The following is a 12,538-nucleotide window of genomic DNA, read 5'->3' as shown; positions in this document are numbered from 1 at the left end:
CTTAAGCTTAGCTGGGAGGAGTTCGAGGAGGGTCTAAAGACTCGCTTCTTGCCTCCATAGTACCTGAAGTGGTTGAAGGAGGATTCTTGGGCTTTGTCTCAACAAGGTAAACTTGTGATGTTGTATGCTAATCATGTGTCCCAATTAATTGGGCAATTGAGGAAATCGGATGAGGAAAGGTTGGAGGCCTTTCTCTTTGGATTGGACCACTCAATCAAGTTTGACGTGGAAGCTGGTGATCCAAAGACATTACAAGAGGTGATATGCTTGACTCAACTTCAAGAAATAAAGCACAACAAGGGTTAGCTCAAGATGGCTCACGGTAATGGAAACTCTTCCTCTCATGACTCCTCTAAAGACAAGGATAGATTTTAACGGGAATGATAACAATAAAAACAACTCTTCAAATTCTTCTTCTCCATCTACATCTCAATCTAAGAGTGACAAAGTGGATAAGGATAAATGAAAATTTGATAAACCTAACGATGAGAAAGTTGCTCAAGGAATCATAGATGGTCAATTATGTAAAGAAGAATAGGCGGCGTATGCGAAGGAATGTAGGTCTTTTTGTTGTCAGAGAGTAGTTCACATGAAAAAGGATTGTCCTAAGAAAGAATCTAAAAATGAATCCACTACTGCCTCTACTTCCGACCCTACCCCTCAAGTGGATGCTACGAGCGTGATAGAGCAAGAAGCTATGTAGGAGGGGACTTTTGATCATAAGGAACTCATAAAATGCTATTGTCACGTGCACATGGTTCTATGTGTCACGTGGACATGTTGCTACAACTGTCAAAGCCAAGCCCTCATCCAAGAGCCATTCGATCTTAGTGGATCATGTACCGGCACCTTTGTGAGCCTCTCTGCGGATCTGCATGCCCGGCCATGTCCACTGGTCTAGCCAATAATATTTGTAATCCTCTTTGCATAAATGGTTTGTACAAGTGATGACGGGTGTTGTTACACTTGTGTGGGCATCCAACACCACTAACATGTAGTCTAGGTCATGGATGACAGTCGGTCAAATTCCCGTGATCATCCGATCACTACAGGAGGAGATATGCCAAGTTCTGTCGCGTAAAAGGTGCCAGAAACTCATAAAAATAATAGTTGACTTTTTATTGAAATGTCACTTGTCAAATCACTTGCCCGACCCACAATAAGTTTACTATAAAACTAAACCCAAGTTGGCTCAAAAAGGTGGATCGTGGAGCCTCCTAGTTGCTTGCGTTTTTGAAAGGTTGATGCTCCCTCCTCCCTATCCTTGCGTTTTTGCTCCTCGGCGTCACCCTATCCATCTGCTGTGTTTCATGCTGCTGGCTGCAATCAGCGATCTCATTTCTCCCTCCATCCTCATGCTCTAGCACGGCATATTTGCATCAAACAGGTCCTCTCTTCGTTGCTCCATGTGCCCCCAACACTATTGCTGCAGTTTCAGCCAGTGAATCCTCTCAATTCAGCCCATCTCTCAGCTTCAAGAAGAGGTCCTTTCCATGCTGCAAATCAGCCCATTGTAGTTGGTTTCCATGGTGTTCAGAAGGACTCGATTCATCCCAGATCTGCTGCGTTTTTGGACGGACAGTTTTCAGCCAAGGTTATCTTCACATTCGGGATATTGTTGGCCTCCTGGTCAATCTCCATTGGTGGCCATACGCGGCTCACATCGAAGATATACATCGGCTACATCAAGTTGGCATTGAAGGTGCCTCTTTTGAGGAGTTATCGAGGCGGTATCATCTCCTTTCTATGCAATTGTTCTCCTATGCATGTTGCACATCCTATTTATGAGGTTATCTTCACATTCGGGATATTGTTGGCCTCCTGGTCAATCTCCATTGGTGGCCATACGCGGCTCACATCGAAGATATACATCGGCTACATCAAGTTGGCATTGAAGGTGCCTCTTTTGAGGAGTTATCGAGGCGGTATCATCTCCTTTCTGTGCAATTGTTCTCCTATGCATGTTGCACATCCTATTTATGCAATGCAAAAGCAAGTACCAATCTGGTAACGGATTGGGGGAACGGTGGACCCTTTAGAGGGTTCCGGACCCCATCAATGTGTTAGTCTTTTCTCTTTCATTCTCTCTTTAAAAGGAACCATCTCTTGTGCTAAGTAGCACACGTTCAAGCAAGAAAAGAAGTAAAGATTTGTGGAAGTATAAAGTCTAGATCTTGTCAGCATTTCAATTCCGTTGGACCTGACATGAATATGTTGATTGCGAGTATCTGGATTTGTTAGCGGCCTATGATGACAAAGGAAGGAGCTATTGAGATCAGCCTGTTAGCTTTGGAGTCTTGGCATTGTTTGAACAACCATCTCTCCCATCTGCTTGGAGAATTCTATCATTCGAGAAGAGGCCCTGCATTGTCATCGATCTGTACATGTTTTTGGCAGCAGATCGGGTCCACACCATGTGCATCTTCTTAGCAATCAGTGACCATCAATCCAAAGCCAGGGTTCCAATCCGAGGCAACCACCACGGGAGTTCGCAAGCATCGTGAGCCTACATTCGTAGCCACATCCGTTGCAGAGACGAGGATTCATCTAGAGCTTCCATCATACGGCAATCTAGTCGAAGCCCCAAGAGGAGCCTCTATCTTTGAGGAGTTATTTGGGAGTTTCATGAGACATCATACAGAGGACTTGCCATGGTTCGTGGGCCTTCCAAAGGACATATCCATCTTCATCTCCCATTCGGCGTTGCTCTTGCCAATCTTCCCGCGCAGGGGCAGCATAGGCTGGCCGGTTACCTTCATGGGCATCGGCGTTTACATATCCAGCCATTCGCTCTACGAGCACCCATCCAATTTTCAATTTGGTTCACACCATCCGAGTTGGGGTAGCAAAGGCTAGCCGGTAACCAACAAGGGAATTGTGATCTAGGAGGCAGTCCATTGTTTGCAAGTAGATGCATCGTCACCATCCTTGTCTTTTGGACATTTCCACATCATCCGAGGGAGCCTCTTTTTCAAAGGTCGTCATGGAGGACATTATCTAGAAGGAACTTCATCCGAGACCATCTTATGGCATGCATGGAGTTCGGTACCAATACCTCACCTTAAGCAGGAGGGGATGTCACGTGCACATGGCTCTATGTGCCATGTGGACATGTTGCTACGACTGTCAAAGCCAAGCCCTCATCCAAGAGTCATTTGATCTTAGTGGATCATGTACCGGCACCTTTGTGAGCCTCTTTGAGGATTTGCATGCCCGGCCATGTCCATTGGTCTAACCAATAACAATTGTAACCCTCTTTGCATAAATGGTTTGTACAAGTGATGACGGGTGTTGTTACACTTGTGTGGGCATCCAACGGCACTAGCATGTAGTCTAGGTCATGGACGACAGGCGGTTAAATTCCCGCGATTATCCGATCACTACAGGAGGAGATACGCCAAGTTTTGTCGCGTAAAAGGTGCCAGAAGCTCATAAAAATAATAATTGACTTTTTATTGAAAGGTCCCTTGTCAAATCACTTGCCCGACCCACAATAAGTTACTATAAAACCAAACCCAAGTTGGCTCAAAAAGGTGGATTGTGGAGCTTCCTAGTTGCTTGCGTTTTTGGAAGGTTGACACTCCCTCCTCCGAATCCTTGCGTTTTTGCTCCTCGGCGTCATCCTTTCCATCTTCTGTGTTTCATACTGCTGGCTGCAATCAGCGATCTCATTTCTCCCTCCATCCTCATGCCCTAGCGCTGCTATTCTGCAATGGTGCCCCCAACACCATTGCTGCAGTTTCAGCCAATAAATCATCTCAATTCAGCCCATCTCTCGGTTTCAGGAAGAGGTGCTTTCCCTGCTGCAAATCAGCCTATCATTGTCGGTTTCTGTGGTGGTCAAACGGACTCGATTCATCCAGCTTTGCTGCGTTTTTGGACGGACAGTTTTCAGCCAGGTAATCTTCACATTTAGGACATTATTGGCCTCCTAGTCAATCTCCATTGGTGACATACGCAGCCCACAGTGAAGATCCACATCGGCCACATCAAGTCAGCCCCGAAGGTGCCTCTTTCGAGGAGTTATCGAGGCGGTGTCATCTCCTCTCTTAGTTATTGTTGTCCTATGCATGGTGTACATCCTATTTATGCAATGCAAAAGCAAGTACCAATCCGGTAACGGATTGGGGGGACCCTTGAGAGGATTTGGGACCCCATTGGCGTGGTGATCTTTTCTCTCTCTCATTCTCTCTCTAAAAGGAACCATCTCTCGTCCACACAGTCAAGCAAGGAAAGAAGTAAAGATTTGTGGAAGTGTAAAGTCTAGATCTTGTCACCATTTCAATTCCGGTGGACCCGACAGAGCTATAGACATGTTAAGTTCTTTAAGTATCTACAAATCCGGGGTTGTCGTGGAGGACTCGGGAGCGGAAGCCCCCTCTGAAGGAATATGCTCGTCAAAGACCACATCACTGCTCAATACAACATCCTTCTTCATTGGATCATAGAGCCGATATCTCTTGGAAACTATTATAGCCGACAAAGAACATTATGTTGGACTTGGGGTCAAACTCCCCCCTCTGCTTCTTCGGTGCATGGACGTATGCATCGCGTCTGAATATCCAAAAAATGAGAAACATGGGGACTTTCTACCGAAGTAAGCCTCAAACAAAGTCTTCCCTAGAATTGCAGAGGTGGGAGATCGTTTTATAGTGTGAACTGCTAGTCTTTACCACTTCAACAAATCTCAATGCTCAAGCATAGTCCGCGCCATTTCAACCACTATCCTATTCTTTTGCTCCACAACTCCATTCTCTGATCGCGATCCATATACGCAATCTCCCGCTTGATGCCACGGTTTGCTTGAAACTGAATGAATGCTTTGGAGGTAAACTCCCCTCCTTTGTCCTATCAAATTGTCTTCAACACTTCATTGCTCTCCTTCTCCACAAGAGCACGCCAATTCTTGAAAGTTCAAATGCCTTTGACTTATGCTGCAAAAAAGCTACCCAAGTAAAGCGGCTGAAATCATCTACTAGCAACATTAACTAAAGTGCTTTACCCAAAGGAGTGTGCATAGGTCCACAAGTGTCGTCGTGAACCAAAACCATAGTAGCTCGTCGTGTAGAGTGCTTTTGAATAGCCTCTTGATGTTCCTTCCCACGAATGTAGGTAATGCATTTCCCATGCTTACTCCCAACATCTGGTGAGACTTGTTCACAAAAAGCATGATGAAGAGCATTGATGTTCAAATGAACAAACTTGTAATGCTATAAATCACATGTATGAGTGCTAGTCACTCGAGAAAAAGAGCATGGAGCTTGTAGAGACCATCCTCCACCGTGCCGTGAAGCACCACTATCAAGAATCCAATCACGACCATCTCGAACCGCAAAAGCCGCCTCAAGCTCCGATGTCCGTGGAGAATATGTGAAGAAAGTATCTCCAAATGAACAAAGACTGGTGATTGTACAGTCGCTGTAGAAGTCGAAGGATCTGCAACTGGGTTTGGATACTTCCACCAGTAATGGCCTTTTTTCCCACAATGATCGCAATGCTGATCTGCCTTCAAGGCATCCTTTTCAACATCGCTCTTCTTTCGATTGTTGTTGCTTTTTTGCTTACCCTTCTGCTTCTTGTTGTTGTTGGAAAAATTGGCCAAGGCTTTAGAGCTTGACTTCTTTCTTGCATTGAACTGCTCCTCTTGGTCCAACATCATTGAAACAATCTTGTCCCAAGAAGTAGTATTTTAGCCTGCCACTCGTAATAAGTGAAGAATAGAACTTATTCTTTTCTCAGGAAGGAGCGGAGTTAAAGGGGGAGAGGGGTGGTTCCTACCTTTTGACGAGGGCTTATGGCTTTAGCTCTGAGGCTTCCATGACTGTATTTTGACGTGGGGTTGAGTCCTTGTTACCTCAGAGCGTACTTTTGAGGATACTTCTCTTTCAATGGAATCTTGGAGATTATTATCTTCAGTTGACTACCGGTGTCCCATTCAATGGAGTACCATGGTTTCCTTGCGTGCTTCTTGCAGCTTTTGGATGGTGTGCTTTAGCCCACAGTGCAGTTAGTCATGGCGGATGTTTTCTTAAGCCACTTCGGTGTTGCTTGTCTTTCAAATTTGTGGTGTGATGGCTACTCTTATCAGTGTATCTGAGGAGTAGTTCCTATGTTTTGTCTTCTAGATGCATCCCTAAAGACTGTACCACACCTACTTCTCTTATCCCATTGATCGGCATGGAGTTCTTATAGAGGTGGATAGTGGTCCTTCATGGTTTAGGAACCAGTTACACTTAGCCATGGCATTTTGTTTTAAGTGGGGCGATGTCCTTTTTGATTCTTCCAGATTTAATGAGGTTTGATGTATGTTTCCAATCTACTCTGAGAGTGGGGTGATATCCTCTTGAGAAGTGTTCCACAAAGAGGAAGATCAGAAACAGTTTCACTCTTAGTTTGGATGAAGTTTCTTCATATGTAGTTTGTAGTTCAATCTTGATGCATTATGGTTGGTGCAGTTCTTTGGTTCTTCATCATCGGACAATTGATTTCTCTGTAGCCTCAATTGTCCGCATTCTTTGGACTTCCCATAGCGTCTTGGAGAATCAAGCATGTGGTATGTGAATGGAGGTGCAGATATCTCACTCTTTCTTAGAGGGTGGAGTATTTGCGAGTCAGGAAATGATTTGGATACCAATGGTATGCCTTTACAGTTGATGCTATCTGGTTGTGCGACTTGTGAGTTGGTTGAGTTGGAGATTCTTGTTAGAGCTAGGTTTAGTTCCAGTAACATTTTACTTCCTGGAGGTCTTTTGGGAGTAGGGATAAGGTGGTATATTGGCCAGGTACTATTCGACCTCGGAATTCTGTTGTAGATATCCTCCTCCACGAAACCCTCACCTTATAGTTGTAGATTGCTCACTCCAGCTCTTTGGGCCATCTTTCTTTCAAGGAGTTGAGAGGGGGTGTTGGCATCTCTCTGGATTCGTTCGGTTGGTCCCGATATCTCCCAGGGATAGGTAGTAGGGAGTGAGGGCTGTTTTGTGGCTGTGCCTGAGTAAAGTGAGGCAGTTTTCCCATGTCGGGATTTTCCAGCCATGTATAGCTTTCAGGTTTTGGTTCATGCCATGGCCATATAGGCTAGAGTAGGCTGGGAGTAGGGTTACCTAGCCATGCCTATTATTTCCCTCGAGCCCTATTGAGCATCTAGTGCCCTGCCCTCATTTTTCTTCACATTTGCGCTTATTTATTAGGTTGTGAGCTGGAGGGCTGGGTCGGGCAGATTTGCTAGATTCGTATATAAGGAGCAGGGGGTGCGGGGTTTACCACTCTTGGACATAGCAAAGTAGCCCAGCAAGGGAGCGCCCTCATGGGGTGGCCCAAGTGGTGCAGATCAGCCAGAGTTGCCAGGCAAGCAGGATTCTCTCGAGTGTTTTTGTATTCCTGGCGTTTTAACTTTTCAGATATGCCCTGGCGTTTTGCCAGGAGCAGTGATTGGAGACCCTCTTACGGTGCAATTCCCTCCTCAGGAAAGCCTTACACAGGCTTTTTGATCATGTAGTAACAGAGTTTCTCATACCGTAGTGAAATAAATAATGCTGAGATGTAGAAACACTATAGAATTTTAACTCACTGGCCAAAAGTCTGCGATCTCAGGGTAGGGAGGCGCAAGGCTAGAAAACACTAGGTCAGCTGAGAGAGCTCTTGTTGAGATTGCTTCAGAAGGTCTCCAAATGAAATGGGTGATGGCGGATCTCAAGTCTCTACACTTAAAGCCAATACCAAGTCGAGTGTGCAACGGGCTGCAGAAGAGAGGTACAGAGAGAGAGAGAGAGAGAGAGAGAGAGAGAGAGAGAGAGAGAGAGAGAGAGAGAGAGGGGGGGGGGCAATTCAATAACTTCAGACAACAATACAATACAAAGGATGCCCATTAAATAAACCCTAGCAGCATATAAAGTGTGCCAGAGGTAGGTCGGGCAGAACCTCTATAAATACCCAACACGCACTAAAATCCATATATGGGAGAAAAGAGAAAATGGACAAAATGCCTGGTGCAAACCTTAGATGTGCTTAGAACCCCTAGCAGGAGGGTGAAAGGCTGGCCAAGCCACAACCAAAGGTGTGCATGAGTCAGAGCCCGTAATCAGGAGTGAAAGCTTTTGGAAGGTGAACATAAAGCTCTAACATCATCGGCGGCTATCCACCTGTCTGGCCCCACAAACAGAAAGAAAAAGGAAAACAAAACTAGCAGGTAGAAACATGCAAGCAAGCTCACTTGCCAATTAAATACAAGTGGCAGGCTAAAAAAGCACATACACGGCTATCTTTCTTCTCCTCTTAACACTTGTTTTAGGATGCCAAAAAGTGCAGGCACAAAACACAGCACGCAACAACAAGTAGCACAACTTGCAAGCAATAATCGTCATCTTGTCATTTTAAAGATCTGTGCTTATTTGGTATTTTGAGTCAGTCATGATGTGTGTCAGATTTAATATGTCTGGTTCTTGGATCTGCTTCTGGGCTATCTGATTTGGGTTATGCTCCCTATTCAGGTTTATACCAGCAATTTGTGGTCTGTATCTTTCTCGGGTGATGAATCCTGCTGACCAATCCCTTGCTGGGTTTGAAGCTGTCTTGCTAGCATTGTACACGGCAGAGATGAAGGCCCGTAGTGGCCGCCCCCTTGTGGTCCATATTCCGGATCTCTCACACCCAAGCCTGTACCATGCCCCTCGAATTCCTCGTAATTCTCTGTCGGAGCCTCAGATTGGTTGCGTGTCAGCTGCATTAGAGCCTCAAGATGCGGTGCGAGCAACAAAGAGGGCCTGCATCATTGGTGTCGCCCTTGATCTGTTCTGCCGTAAAATTGCGTATATGCCTACAGATTCTAAGATTGAGGCTTGTCAGTGTGCACTCAGATGGGCCGGCCTGTCTTGGTCGAAGGATCAAGAAAGCTCGGATGTTATCGAGAGTGAGGACTCTTCTACCATTTGTAGTGTTGGCACACGCAGAGCCGGGGATTTGCATCACCAGTTTGAAAGTCCATGCACACAACAGGTGCCTCAGATAGAGATAGTAGGACCTGGGGAGCTTTTTCTGGGAAACAGAGCTGCTGCGCTTAGGGGCTCTTCAGACCACGGCCAGGTTGTGCCAGTTGCAAGTTCTAGTCCCAAGTGGTCGACCTCAGCTTTTCAGCAGTCTATTAAGGTACCTGGCAAGCCGCTCCGGCCTTCTTTACAGGCCAATAACAGCAAGTTTGATTTTGCGAGTGCCCTTGTTCAAGCTGGCAATGAAGCTAGAATACAGCTGTCACGGGAACTTGTTCAGCCTCTTTTTAAAATACTAGGTCATTGCTTATTGGCTCCTTCAAATTCAGGAAGGGTGAAGGAGGCGGCTTTGGCTGCCGTTGATGCTCTTCATGAAAGGGCTTGTCGTGACCTTTTACCAGAAGCAATGCTTGCTACTCGGAGCCTTAAGCGGCTTCACATGGCATCAAATGCTGTGACCAATGCCTCTTCAAATTCAGTCTCCAGTTCTTCAAAGCTGTGCAAGCAAGATATTTTACATGCATCAAATTAAACATCTAATTTCATTCTTATTTTTCTGGTGTCAAAATAAAATGCTTATGCAATTGAAAACTTCAATTATTTATATCGCATTCTGTGTATAGAAACCCTCTGCTGTATGTCCCTTTGTCACAACAGGTTGCTTAAATATTGGACTTTTGCATCATTTTCTTTGTTTGCACGTATTATTATTTGCAAAAATATGTCAAAACAGTGGCTTTTTGCAATGGAGGTTGCGAAAAAAGCATGGGGTCCGTTTTAAGATCCGTAATTTGTAGCAGAGTGGAAGGTTGGTGTAGGCGTATGCCGCAGAGATACAGAAACTGGCCAATGGGCGGCTGGCAATGGCTTCTTGGAAGACTGTTTTTTTAATCCCATGGCCTAGTCATTCTTGCATTATATGGAATAGAAAACCAGTTCTTGTCAAGTGGAATATGTATAAGAGTGATCGGTTTCGCCCTTTTACTCATGAATAAGCGCACCTTTGTGTTAAGATGTACTTATTTGCTCGCATTTCTTCTTCCTTACCACATTTATGTATCTATATGTGTCTTTCTTTTTCAACGGAGGATGTGGATTTATTGCTGCATGAAAGCTTTCATGCAGTAGTGTAGGCTTGTATTGTTTCATCTGGGGCAGACATTATAGAAATAGAGCTGGTTTTGTTGGTGGAGGAAGAGCTGAAAATGTCAGAGCTTGTCGACAAACAAAGTTTGTAGGTGGGCACTTATAATAGGTGTTTCTTTCTTGGTTTGGGCAGGTTTATGAAGTGGATTCCAAGCAGGTATTACGCTTTTTGTTGGTCTTTTGAGGCTTGAAAGGGGTCCATAAGGTTCCTTTTTGTGGATATGGCTTGCTTTGCACCCTCGATTCCCAATAAATCCGTCAACTCTGCATAAGGTAATGGTCTGAGCCCATCCAACGGTCACCATGAATACTCTTCCTTCCTTTGGAGCTAGCCTTATGGCATCCTTCATCTGTATACAAACATGGTCAAGGCTTCACATACTTGAACTCCCAGTGTATTCGCACAACAAAAGAAGCATCAAGTCTGGATTTTGAGCTTGTCACTACTCACTCCCTTCAGGTGTCTCTTGGAATTGAGTAGCCATAGACATGGTTGACTCTCTATCCCGATCACTTTCACCTATGGGTTCAATGCAAGGGACTGCTCCCACGACCCACATGCGGTGAAGCTTGTTACTATCCAATCCCTTCTGGCACCTCTCCGCCCCAAGCTTGAATCCTCTCGCTCCAATGAGCTATTGTTTTCACCTATCACAAGAAGTTTTGGACAAATTCTCACAATATTTCCCACATTGTGACTTACCTCAACATCATGAGCTTCTGTGAGGGAGGCGCTGCATACCTAGCTAGGTACAATTGGGGGCAGGAGACCGCCGGCCCGGTGGGGGGCCGGTGGTCCCTTGCTCCCAATCGTACCTAGCTAGGTATGCGGTGCCACCGTGGGGGGCTGGTGGTCCCTTGCTCCCAATCGTATGTAGCTAGGTATGCGGTGCCACCGGGCCGGCGGTCTCCTGCCCCCAATCGTACCTAGCTAGGTATGCGGCGCCTCTCAAGCAGAAGCTCATGATGCGTGAGCCATCTTGGACTTCTTGCTAGTGATCAATATTTGGTCAACAGTGCAAACATGATAATGCACAATGTCTAGAATTTTTTTAAAAAACATTTTAATTTTTGTTTTGAGTCTCTATGTGATGGTTGCTTGTGGAGGAATGTCCTCAACGTAAACACACAAAAGCATACACAAAGAGAGGGAGAAGAAGGTGGCAAGAGATAGAAACACACTAAGGCGCCTAACTCATTATTAACCACCATCAAAACCAGCTGCAAAGGTTAAATTTTAAAGCTACAAGTTGCCTCTCTTTTAAAGCTTGGACCATAATCCTCCCAAGTATCTATAAGATTGATAAAAATAAATTATGCTTTGTTTAAGAAAGTGAGTGCACAAATCATAGCTTAACACGTTGCAGGTGAAATTTTTGAACAAAACTTGACTCCAATACCACAAATGTCTAGATCTAGAAACCTCAGTGCTCATGGAGTACCATGATGCAAAGTATAAGTGCTTATTAAACCAAGACATATAATTTACATCATGACCACACTATCCATTTTCCTATCGAGAGTGTGCAATGGAGGGGCCGTGCACGCATGCACGTGCACGCACACACACACACACACACACACACACGAGAGGTGGAGCTGGAAACTTAATAACTCCAAAGGAAAATTATACAAGATGCCTAGATTGTGGACACTAGCACACACTACCAAACTTGGGTTGGGCAAAACCTCTAACAAATTTTTTCCAAAAAACCAGAAAAGCAAACCCTATATGTGCCTAGAATATCTGGGGAGGGAGGAAGGGAGGGAGGGAGGGAGGGAGGGGCTTGCCAACTTATAATCAAGGCCTTGAGTGCACATGAGAAAAGTTGTAAGCAGGAGCAAAACCATTTGGAAGGTAAACATAAGGCTCTAATGTCACAAGATTTAATTTTTGGTCTATTTAAATGATTTTCTCTCACTAGTAAGAGGAAATAAGATAGAGTGGAAGGGTTAGGTTAAAGATTATGACAGAAAGGTATGCCATAGGACCTTATGGTTCCAAAAGGTTAATGCTACCTCAACAAGTACTTAGAGAATAGTGTAAGGGTTCGTAAGCATTTTTATGGGGAACCAAAACGACCACTAGAGACAGAAAGCACATGTCAAAGGACAATAAGGCATGCAAGGAAGTGCACTCATGGTGGCTAAGGAAGTGCCAAAAGATGAATCTCTTATAAATGCATGATGTTTTTTTTTTAAATCTCATAAGAAGTTTACGAGACTCAAAACGTAAAAATATGGTTTAATTGAAGACAAAGTGGGTAGAAGGGCATGTGAATGGGCAAGGGGCCTACAACATTCATTTCCCTCTTCAGCATGGATTTCATTAATGTTGGAATTAGGGTTGTAGAGAAACGCACACAGCTTGGAGAAGGAAGCTCAAGGCACACAACAGAGAGTGTGTT

The 12,538-nt window shown here is 44.8% G+C and overlaps 1 protein-coding gene across 1 annotated transcript in view; it reads left to right on the top strand.

Annotated features, from left to right (window-relative positions):
* The window catches only part of LOC147422687 (uncharacterized), a 51,142-nt gene extending 41,554 nt beyond the window's left edge, over positions 1-9,588 (top strand). The window contains exon 2 of the mRNA XM_086502431.1: positions 8,490-9,588. Coding sequence (XP_086358557.1) covers positions 8,490-9,516 — 1,027 coding nt within the window. The 3' untranslated portion in view covers positions 9,517-9,588. The remainder of the gene's footprint in view (positions 1-8,489) is intronic.
* Positions 9,589-12,538: the final 2,950 nt, after the last annotated feature.

Source organism: Adiantum capillus-veneris, chromosome 27 (assembly GCF_014529385.1).
Source record: "Adiantum capillus-veneris isolate H3 chromosome 27, ASM1452938v2, whole genome shotgun sequence".
NCBI classification, from domain to species: Eukaryota; Viridiplantae; Streptophyta; class Polypodiopsida; order Polypodiales; family Pteridaceae; genus Adiantum; species Adiantum capillus-veneris.
The sequence above is the reverse complement of the archived record's forward strand: the minus strand, read 5'-3'. Positions and strand labels throughout refer to the sequence as shown.